The following is an 11,803-nucleotide window of genomic DNA, read 5'->3' as shown; positions in this document are numbered from 1 at the left end:
TACCAGTCCACGTCTCGTGAGGAGTTTTGGCAACTTTCTTTGTAGGGACTAGATTAAGAATATGGGCGGCAGTCTCTAAGGCATACCCCTAAAATGAGATTGGTAGCGAAGCTCAAATCATCATGGAACGAACCATATCTAGCAAGGTTCGATTACGCCTCTCAGCTACACCATTCAACTGTGGTGTCCTGGGAGGTGTCAATTGTGAGACAATCCCACATTCCCTAAGATAGTCGAGGAACTCTGAACTAAGATACTCACCACCTTGATCGGATCGAAGCATCTTAATGTTCCTGCCCAATTGATTCTCGACTTCCTGTTTAAATTCCTTAAACCTTTCGAAAGTCTCTGACTTATGCTTGATTAAGTAGACATATCCATATCTACTGTAATCATCAGTAAAAGTCAAATAATAACGATTAGCATCCCTTGTGGCATGTTTGAATGGTCCACACACATCCGTGTGTACAAGGTCCAACAAACCTTCACCCCTTTCACAAGAACCTGTGAAGGGTGACTTTGTCATTTTCCCAAGTAAGCATGATTCACAACTATCATCTGACTTTAGGTCAAATGACTCCAAGACTCCATCCTTTTGGAGTTGGCCTATACGTTTTTTGCTTATATGTCCAAGACGACAATGCCATAATGATGCTTTATCCAAGTTATTATTATTAACAGAATCAATACACAATACATTATTTCCTAAGTTATCAACCACAGATACTGTTTCATACACGCCATCACAACGTAATGCTTTAAAATAAAGAACATTATTAAAGAAAGCATTAATCGAACCAACTTCATTATCAAATGAAAAGGTGAAACCTTGTTTATACAATGCATGAAAGAAAATAATATTTCTTGCCATTTCTGGCGAGTAACAACACTTATTCAAATCTAAACTAAACCCACTACTTAGCGATAAAGTATAAACTCCAATCTTGGTGACAGGTGAAGCTTTCTTGTTTCCCATGATCAAGTTTATTCTTCCTTGCTCCACATCCTCACTTCTTCTTAGTCCCTGTAAATCAGAACAGATATGAATACCACAACCGGTATCAAGGACCCAAGAATTAGAATGGGGTGAGTTATTAGATAAGATAGTGTAAATACTTGCATGGTTGGGTTTAACTTTCCCATCCTTCACATCTTGCTGGTACTTTGGGCAGTTCTGCTTCCAATGTGCCTTTTCATGGCAATAGAAGCATTCAGCCTCTTTTGGGTCAGAAGAAGGAGTGATGAAACCTTTCTTGGTTCCACTTGAAGAAGAGCCATCAAGGGTCCTAACCTTGGTACCCTTCGAAGAACTCTTTCTCTTCTTCCCTCGTCCTTTCCCGATTGCCAAGACAGGGGCAGAGTTGGTAGGAGTAGGAGTAGTAACAACTAAGAGTCCTTGAAGTTTGCTGAGAGTGACCTCTTCCTTGTTCATGTGGTATTTCATGCGGAATTGATCATAACATGAAGGTAAGGAGTGCAAAATAATATATATTGCTAGCTCCTCGGGGAAGTTCACATTAAGCTTCAGCAAACGGTCCACAAATCTTTGCATTTTCTGCATGTGGCTCGTGATGGGTTCACCATCCTTCATGCGAGTTGTTATCATGGAGGAGATGATTTCATACCTCTCTTGACGAGCACTTTGATGGTATCATTCCATCAAGTCTTGGTGCATCTCATAGGGGTAGAAATCTTCATAGGATTTTTGGAGATCCGCGGTCATAGTGGCCATCATGATGCATGCCACTTTGGTGGCATCCCTTTCATGTGCCCTAAACTCAGCGATCTCTTGAGGAGTAGCAACCGTCTCATCAATCTCCTTAAGCTCCTTATCGAGGACATATTCCTTGTCCTCATAGCGAGTAATCATTCTGATGTTTCTGATCCATTCATTAAAGTTGGATCCATCAAAAGTGACTTTCCCACACAAGTTCATAAGAGAAAAGGAGCCATTGGGATTAGAGCCAGAAGCAGCGTTGTTTGCAGACATCTTGTAAGAGAAGAAAGAAAGAATTAGTTTAGATATTAAGATAGTCCTTAATAAAACACCCAAATGTAATATTAAGGCTAGGATCCAATCACAATAATACTTAGAAGAGGTATGTCGTAATCTAAGCAATAACATATTTGAAAGGTAGGTGAATGACGATTCACCAATTTCCACCAAAGTCGAAATATTAAAAATATTTAATTTGGTTTTTAGAAACTCCTAGATTCTTTTGAGATCCAATGAACTTTTCAAAGGCATGTTTCAATCTCGAGTGTGCCCTCCAAGTTTTGTGACTGGGATGTCGAGGATCACAAAACGAGGTGTGAAATAACCATGCAAATTACTTGGTACCCTTAATAAATTACCCCTCAATCGATGTGCCAGTTAACCACACACGCTCCATCGATACTATGATAAATATTAAGTCACCCTTTACCTACCTTGTTAAGTCCAAGTTAGTGTGCCGGTTAACCACACACGCTCCACTAACGACTTAGACAAAGTGTAAAGTGTAATTTCATGGATTAGCACCTTATTCACATTTTTCCTAAAGTAACTAAGATTGGGAATTTAATAAAACATTTAGTTACTTTATAATATTCATCATACTTTTAATGAGAATTTATAAGTCCTTGTCTTACCCGTTCGGCTAACGACCCTCCACCAGTCAAGCAAGCGGTGGGTGAGAGTGGACACCCATTAAGTGGCCATTTTATAGGCAACAACCTTATACCCACCTTATAGACCGGCTTCATGAATGAGGCGTACTAGCGGTAAGACGACTTTAATCTTATACATACATACATACATATATATATATATATATATATATATTAACCTATAATATTATAAGTGTTAAGTTATTAATAAACTTAAAGATCGATTAGATCTTCTTAACAGGTAATGCGATGGATGTAAAAGCAGTAAATAACACAAGTATGGATCAATATGTGTCGAATGATTAGATCAAACAATCCTCAGCAGAGCTTGACTAAGAACTTCCGCTGTAGAGGATTTTAGGGTTACAAGAACGATAACAATAAACTTGCTGAAATAATTCTCTGATCGTTCTATTCTATCGTTGCTTTCTAGGAAGCATGCAAGCTCCTATATATACTAAACCCTACTAAACTCACGGATGGACAGGACCATACCGGAGATACAAAATGGACTAACTAACGAGCCCAATAGACGCAATACTTAACACAAAACACGACCCAACAATCTCACACTTTGCGTCAAATTGGAGCGAGACTACTTCTTCTTCGGGCCAGCAGCGGGAGCCTTCTTTACAGTATCAAACAGACGTGTGATAAGAGCGAGAATAGTCTGTCTGAACCGAATGTACCATTGCATCATATCATCAAAGTACTTGATATCATCCGCTGTGTTCTGCTTGCATCTGTGGATGATCCCCAAAACGTGTTCCAAACATGCAGTGGTATAGAGATGTTTGTCAGCCAAGGTGAAAAGACATTTTTGTCCTTCGTTCCTGGTAAACATGACCGAATTCCTCCTCAAGTCAATCTTCCCCATCTGCATTTGGTTGATATCACTGGCAGAGCCAACAGGAGATATTGTAGGTTTCTTCTTAAATATGCTCGCAATCTCCTGATCCATCAATGCAACTTCCATGATGTAGCACACGAGCATCCTCTTGAAATGGTCGATGATCGGACTGTATTCAGCTTCGTTGGTGAGGAGGATGTTGTGCAAGATAATCCAATCATGGGGATTAAGGTTGGGAAGATCTGCAAGGGAAATAGTATGTTCTGTTTTGGCAGATCCCCGAAGTACCTTGAACCGAAGGTTGATGAAGTTACCTTCACTGTACGGCTTCAAGACCCGAACATTGACAATTTTCTGAGCGCTCCAAGTCTAATATTGGGGTTGAGCAGCCTTCAGATAGAAATTGATTAAGTCCCGATCAACCTGTGGATGAGGATGAGGGAATTCTGCAACGTTGGAAAAGGCATGAAAGATAAAAGCCTTTCGGGTCAGTGGCATGTCGAACTGTGAGTCGATAGTATTGGAACGATCTAAAGAGATAACAGATTCCAGCCACAAGATACTCGGTGTGTCAATGGCTTCTTTAATCATCCTCTCAAAGAGTCCGGGAAGGAAACAGAGTTTTCCTGCTCTCAAGAAGGTCGTGGGCTTCTTTCTGTTTATGTTCGGCTTCTTCAGCCTCTCTTGCCACACGAGCACTGATGTCAGCCTCATTGCGTTGACTTTTACGCTTCAACAAGTCGGCGATTGTTTCTTTATCTTCTTCTTCTTCTTCTTCAGCAATATTTTTTCCTTTGTCTTTCACACCGAAACCAGAGGCTTGGCCTATTGGAGGAGGTTCGGTAGTGTGAGTAGCTGTGGAAGTAGGAGGTGTTTGAGACATTGTTTCCTTCTCTCCCCTTGTTTCGGAATGGACACGAAATCAAGGAGCCCTTCGATATTACTGAGTAGGGCGAGAGCGGGAGCGAGCTTCTCCGCAATGTCACGCCTCACAGTGTAGTTAAGAATTGGATCATGTGCTTCTAGGATGTTGGATATGGCAGAGTGGACATCCGAAACACACGATTTGATGACCTCCCTTTCAGATCGAAGAGATTCAATCTCCTGTTGAGAGTTGGAGAGTTGAATGCTCTTGACTTTTAGAGCAGTAGTCTTCCTTGCGAGAGCATCCATGAGAGTGTTCTCGGCAGCCAAATCTTCTTGAAGCTTGGAGAGACGATGAGAGTGTTCTCGGCAGCCAAATCTTCTTGAAGCTTGGAGAGACGTTCCTCGATGGTTGTTCGGAAAGCTGAGTTGTCGTCAGAAATTGTTTGACGAAGAGAAGCGAAGGACTTCAACTCAGTTGCGACTGATGTTGTCAGTTGGTGGACAATCGGTTCCAGCATAGTCTTGGCGGCGTTGGCACTCTCCTGTAAAGACTTCAACAGGGAAGAGGCATCAGTAAATAGTTTATTGACTTTTTCGGTCGCTGCCTGACAGGCTTTGGTAGAGGCATCTATGGCGGTGGTTGCAGAAGCAAGTGAAGCTTGCTGAGCTTTGGAGAAAGCGTCAATAATTTTCTGAACATCAGCTTCAGAAAGGCTCTGATACCATTTGTAACATCCCCCTCTGGCACGTATCACAATATTGTCCGCTTTGGGCCACTCAGCACGAGGACTTCCCAGGGGGTCACCCATCCTAGTACTACTCCCGCCCGAGCACGCTTAACTGCAGAGTTCTTATGGGATCTGCTGCCCTCACGGCTTTAAAACGCGTTGTGATAGGGAAGGTATCCACACCCCTTATAAGGAATGCTTAGTTCTCCTTCCCAGCTGATGTGGGATCAAATCTAACCCACTTTCACCCCCCATTATAGGGTTCGACGTCCCCGTCGAACACATCGACCCGTGCCCTGGCTCTGATACCAATTGTTAAGTTATTAATAAACTTAAAGATCGATTAGATCTTCTTAACAGGTAATGCGATGGATGTAAAAGCAGTAAATAACACAAGTATGGATCAATATGTGTCGAATGATTAGATCAAACAATCCTCAGCAGAGCTCGACTAAGAACTTCCGCTGTAGAGGATTTTAGGGTTACAAGAACGATAACAATAAACTTGCTGAAATAATTCTCTGATCGTTCTATTCTATCGTTGCTTTCTAGGAAGCATGCAAGCTCCTATATATACTAAACCCTACTAAACTCACAGATGGACAGGCCCATACCGGAGATACAAAATGGACTAACTAACGAGCCCAATAGACGCAATACTTAACACAAAACACGACCCAACAATAAGTACAAGGGTTGAATTTTAACTTTTAAAATTCTAAGGGTTGGAACTAAAGTTTTTTAATATGACTTTACTTGTTCCAAAACTTGAGGGCAAGTTTTGTAAACTTTCAAAACTTTTCATTTCTTGTAACTTATGAGTTTAGTAGAGTAATAAAAATGAAGACTCTTCATTTTTCTAACTCTTGTGTTCTTTTAATGGTTTTAATTCAAGTGACTTTTGGTTTTCCATAACTTGAGGACAAGTTATGGACTCCATTAAAAAACATAATGATCATGAATTAATCTACCACATAGGTTACAAATAATTCCTATGATCATCTAAACATCATAAGATCAAGAACATGAATATGAACACTTTCATGAATCAAAAATTACACATAAAACTTTGTAATTTTGATAACAAGTTGTTGTAAATGGATTAGCAAAGACATTACACCATCTAAAACAAGTTTTCAAGTACCAAAACAGTTTAGGGTAATGTTTCTAGTCCATTTCCAGCAACTAAAGTCGAAAATATGCACTCTGTGGCTCCTACTCGCCGAGTGCATGAACCTACTCGGCGAGTAGGTTGAAGATACACATGAACTCGGCGAGTCCCCCCATGGACTCGGCGAGTTCATCAGGCAGACAACAAGTTTTTCGAGTTTTTCCAATATTTTGCATCAAGTATCAAACAAACAAGCCTAGACTCTGATACCACTGATGGGTTTTTGAGCATTCTAACACTTCTTAAGTGTACATGCAACCCTAATAAACCTTGGATCTATGTTTGTCTAAGATACATGCAAATAATTATTTTTCCAAGGTTCATATCCTAACTAGCATGGCATGGGGAACTTGAATCAAATAAAGCTAGTAGAAATACTTACCTTGTAGTTGTAGTTGATTCCTTGGAGTTTTAGAGCCTAGCACCAATAGTGTGGATGCCTCAAATGGAAATCACAAATCACCACAAACTTGGAACTTTGAGAGAATAGTCACTACTATCTTGAAATTGGCCCTCTTGCTTTTCTCACTCAACTAGTGTCCACTAGTCTATTTCAAGAACCAAAGCCTCCTTTATATAGTGTGGTGGATTAGGGTTACATCCATGTAAACCCTAATACCCATGTCTCTTCATTTCCATGAGATCCATGGGTTAAAGCTCCATGGAGTATCCATGTACTTTCCATGCAAGTCTAGCCCATTCCAAATAAGCATTAGCCCACACTATATAAATATAGAAGTCCATATTTAATTAGTAATATCTTTGATCTTTAAATTAATCCTAGATTAATTATAGATCAATACTAATTAAATAATATGATAATATATTAGAACTTATAATATATTAATAAATCATAACTTGTACTATTCTCAAAAGATTATCCATAAATTGTTCGGGTGAAGTGCAACCCAAATGGACTATGCTGGGTCGGGTCAAGTACATACCAAATATAGTTATGGACTTAGACACTATATCCAACATTTACTTCATTGGTGTTATTTATACAAATGTTTTAGTTGGAAGAGCTTTTTTAAATAGACACACCTTCGATGATATTTTTTGGACGTTTTTTTGAAACTTCCTTACTCTTACAAGTCAGTTTCCCAAATATATCTGGCAATTGAAGCTAATTGACTCTGATCATTTCCAGTTGCAACCATTATGTGCTTTACCCTGTCTTTTATTTATTTTTTCTAACAAATTTCAACATCCATAATTTTAGAATATTTTTCTCGATTATCGGTAAAAGTTTATGTTCTGGACAATTCGATATACATAAGGTTAGGCGATATCCACACCAATCACGAGTTTTTCTCCATTCTTCTCATATATCATCATAACGCCCTTAATGTTAGGTTAGCGAGCATCGAGAAGTGAACTTGGAGAGTAGAGTCGAGGTAAGGTCAAGAAGGATAGCGTACAAGTGAAGCCCACTAGAGAGAAGTTAGCTGGCATGTTCTTATTATCCAATAGGAAGAGGAAGGAAAACACGTTGCTTCGACCTAACCTTGACATGGATGAGAACAAGAGGTTAGTAAATCAAGCAAGTTGATGGTCATGAGGAAGAAACCTACGCGTAATGGCCTACATGTAACACCTATTATCCAGGATGGATCAGTTTAGGGCATTATGGAGTCAAAAGCTTGGTTTTTGGGGAACATCGGGTGTCACGACGTGACCATAGAGAGATCAGGACGTGACAAGCCAAAAATGAAGAAAGTGTATCAGGATTGTGCTCATGACGTGACATATAGGTGGTCATGACGTGAGGAAGGTTGCAGCCCAAGCCCGTGATCTTTTAGGGTTTCCTTCATATTTAAAGCCCATTAGCTTGATTTTAGGGTTCATTATCAGCCTCCATCACCCTCAAACATAAAAAAAAAAAAAAAAAAAAAAAAAAAAAAAAAAAAACCTAACCATAATCCCTTTTAGTGGTTCTTGGCTCATTTTGGTGCTTTTGCTAGCTTGAAGAAGAAGAATAAGAAGAAGGGTTCTAGAGTGTTGATTCAACAAAGAAGCATCTTCAACTTCATCTTGTGTACATTCTAGACCTTTGTAAGTGTCCAAGATTCAACATTTACGCTTCTAGGTTGTTAGATCTAAGTCCTTGTCCCTTTATCTTCAAGTTTTTGCAAGTTGAAGCAATAGGCTTCCATAAAGTTGACAACTTTATGGATCCTTAAGCCTTTTGAGTATTATTTGGTTCAGATCCGAGATTCGGTGGTAAATTGGTAACCCCTTCATGAGTTTGGAGTCAGTTTCTTGCCCTTTGACCTAGATTGGATAACGGACATGCATGGAGCATAAATTTATCATTTTATGGACCTTTGGAGTCCCCTTAAGCTTCTCGAAAAGTTGGAGGTTGAGAGTTAATGGATTAAAGACTCAAACCATTAGGTTGCTTCAAACTGCAGTCATGACGTGGCATAGAGGATGTCACGACGTGACCAAGAAGGAATCGATGACTATATTGTATGTTATGCTCACGATGTGACCAAGGAGGGTTCATGTTGTGATGCTTGTTGAGTGAGTTGTCCGCGACCGAGTTGGAGCAAGTCAAGTTGGAATCAGGCTGAGTGAGTTCTCACGACGTGACTAAGGGCTGGTCACGACATGAGGCTCGGTGGTTGATATTATTGGCTGTTGACTTTGACCTTGATCGTTGACTTGTTGACCTAGGTTGACTTTTGGTCAAGATTGATAGATTCAGGGTGTCGACTAAGGTTGGACATTATATGTTTTGATAGGAGTGTTGTAGCATCTGTTGCGGGATCTTGAGATGTGGCCTAGTTGATTCTGTGAGTTAGGTGAGTCTTCTCACTATACTGTGTAGGATGCTAGCTGTCTTTATGACTCTTACATTATGTGTTGGGCGTGGCCCATTTATATGTACGTTGGGTGGGCCTATTTGTATGTTGGGTTGGGCCAATTTGTATGTTGGTTTGGCCTATTGACATGTGTGGCTGGGCCCATTGGTACCAAGGGTTGGGTATGTTATTATGGGTTGGGCCCAATACGAGGGATAGGCCCGTTAATATGTATGCTATGCGGTATTTTGGGGAACTCACTAAGCTTTATGCTTACAATTTGTGGCTTAACATTTTTCAGGTACTTCTAGTTCCAGAGAGAATGACCCAACTTGGCTGCATAGTATCCTCTGATGGCTTTTCTGCACTGATTATATGTGTTTTACTCTGATGTTTAGAAAATTCAATTCACTCTAATTGGTTGTCGTACAAATGGTTGTATGAAATTTAATGGTTTAAAAATAAAAATTTTACTATTATGTTTGGGACGTTACACTACCTGGCATGGCCACCCATAAGTGGACATTGCCCCTGGGATGGCTACCCATAAGTGGACATTGCCCCAATGGTGCGTTTGTGGCTTGTGACGTGATATCGGAGACACACGAAGACAACCAATCAGAAAAAACGGGGAGCCAATCACATATTTGATTGTTGTTGTATATGTTGGCAAATAAAAAAATATTTAACTTTAAAAATTAAACTTATATCTTTTACGTATAAATACCAACCATGGTGTGTTATATTATAAACATAAATATATTAACTATTAAATATATTAACTATTAGTCTAACCAACCATGGTGTGTTGAATATGTTATATTATAAACATAAATATAACTTAGAAAGATACTCAAGCAAATTTTGAATATGTTGATTGAGAGCTTTGATTTTATAAAAATAAAGAAAATAAATTCTATATAATCAAATAGTAAAATATAAAATTTGGTATTTTACTATAAACATTACAAAAATAGTATTACAAGACCAAAAATCCAATACTAAATATGATCAGGTTTCCTTGTTTGTTTCGATATGTTCAAGTATCATATTTACTTCATACTTCCGACTCTTTAATGGACCTTGATCTTTATTAAACACAATCTTAATGGTCATATATGTTAAAAACATAGTTATGGTGATGTTCGAACTTCGAATCATTTATTCTTAATTAATTATCAAAAATTAAATATAGTTATATGACAAATTCTATAGCGAAAAATACAAGAATATAAAACTAAGAAATATGATTTAAAACCATTTAACCTCATCACATCAGAATTCCAACCCAAGTAGTATAATTACATATATGGAGTAAGTATGTAACACCAAATTTACCAAAAAAAAAAATCAAAACAAAAGGTATCATATTGAAAAATAAATAAATAAAATTCAAAAATTTTAAAGGAAAAGGAAAAACAAGTTTCTAGAACAACCCGAATACAGTCAATCCGAACGCCAAACTTCCGATCACCATCTGCAAACTCTTCAACTTCTCTGCTCCACTCTGAACAATTTACATTTCCACCATCATCAAATTCAGAATTTTTGATAGTTAAATCAAATAAAGTTATCGAATTCATGAACAATTGGTAAGATCTTGATCCTATATTCATATATGAAATTATTGATATAGAATTGATGTAAAAAAAGTCTACGAATTTACCTCGTCGGCGACGTCGGCTGACGACGGACTGGGAGAAGGAGAATCGATGCTCGATCCAGGACCTTCGGTGGGCGAAGGTGATACAGCCATTACCGGTGCTGGTGCCGGAGCATTGTGCTTCTTTGTCTTAGTCTTTTTCTTGCTAGGCGCCGGAGCAGGAACTGCGGCAGTCGGAGCAGACACTGGAGCTGGAGGAGACGAGATCGGAGAACTGACAGGTACTGGAACTGGCGGAGATTGAACCACTGTGGGTGGGGAACTCACCGGCTCTGCAGCAGGGGGAGAAGATAACGCAGGGGAAGGAACGGCAGCGGTCGGCGGAGCTGTCGTAGGGCTCGTCGCCGGAGCTGTGGTGGGTGCTGACGTCGGTGTTTTGGTAACAGTAGCATTAGAAGGTGAAGCGGCAGGAGTCGTGACAGTCGGAAGTGGAGATGTAGTTGGAGAATTAGCCGGAGCTTGACCTCCTACGGAGGCGATAACGACGGCGATGAGCGCTAGAACGACGGCGATCTTCCGATCCATGGTGGTTTAGATTTTAGAGAGAGAGATTCGGAGTGATTTTAGAGAGAGAAAGAGGGAATTGGAAGAAAGGAATGGGAAGAGAAGGCAGTAGATCACAAGTATAAGTAGCCGTTAAGGAAATTAAAGAGTTTAATATTCATAAAATAATTAATAATTTAATATTAATTTAAGTTAATATTCTATTTTTTCAAGATCTTATTAAATTTTATTATTCTGATTATTATAAATAAGAAAGCAATGTTAATCGTAGTTCATCATGTTTCTTTAACAAAATCAATAGAACATATATATATATATATATATATATATATATATATATATATATATATATATATATATATATATATATTAATGAAATTTTATTTAGATATATATTTTTAAATCAACTTTAATATTTATGTTAATAGATTATAATTTCTTAAGAATAAACTAAATAATAAAATAATTTTTGGAGAATAAAATAGAGTATATGTGTAAAACTTATAACATATATATACCTTTAAAATACACTTTGTAACTAGATATTTTTATATGATTCTAGAC

At 38.6% G+C, this 11,803-nt stretch overlaps 1 protein-coding gene across 1 annotated transcript; it reads right to left on the bottom strand.

Moving 5' to 3' along the window:
• Positions 1-10,298: 10,298 nt before the first annotated feature.
• Positions 10,299-11,341, bottom strand: LOC145093189 (uncharacterized). The gene is made up of 2 exons (XM_079031258.1): positions 10,739-11,341; positions 10,299-10,579 (listed from the first exon to the last, which is right to left on the bottom strand). Exons 1-2 carry the CDS (start codon positions 11,258-11,260, stop codon positions 10,499-10,501), a joined length of 603 nt encoding a protein of 200 aa, XP_078887384.1. The 5' UTR covers positions 11,261-11,341; the 3' UTR covers positions 10,299-10,498.
• Positions 11,342-11,803: the final 462 nt, after the last annotated feature.

This window comes from Lactuca serriola, chromosome 3 (assembly GCF_051521515.1).
Source record: "Lactuca serriola cultivar US96UC23 chromosome 3, Lser_US96UC23_V15, whole genome shotgun sequence".
Classification (NCBI taxonomy): Eukaryota; Viridiplantae; Streptophyta; class Magnoliopsida; order Asterales; family Asteraceae; genus Lactuca; species Lactuca serriola.
The sequence above is the reverse complement of the archived record's forward strand: the minus strand, read 5'-3'. Positions and strand labels throughout refer to the sequence as shown.

What these genes read in the sequence shown, in the direction of transcription:
- LOC145093189 (XM_079031258.1), bottom strand. Translation starts at nt 11,260, where the DNA reads ATGGATCGGAAGATCGCCGTCGTTCTAGCGCTCATCGCCGTCGTTATC. An exon ending in CAGCCGACGTCGCCGACGAG is followed by an intron (nt 10,580 to 10,738) that starts GTAAATTCGTAG and finishes TAAATTGTTCAG; the next exon opens with AGTGGAGCAGAGAAGTTGAA.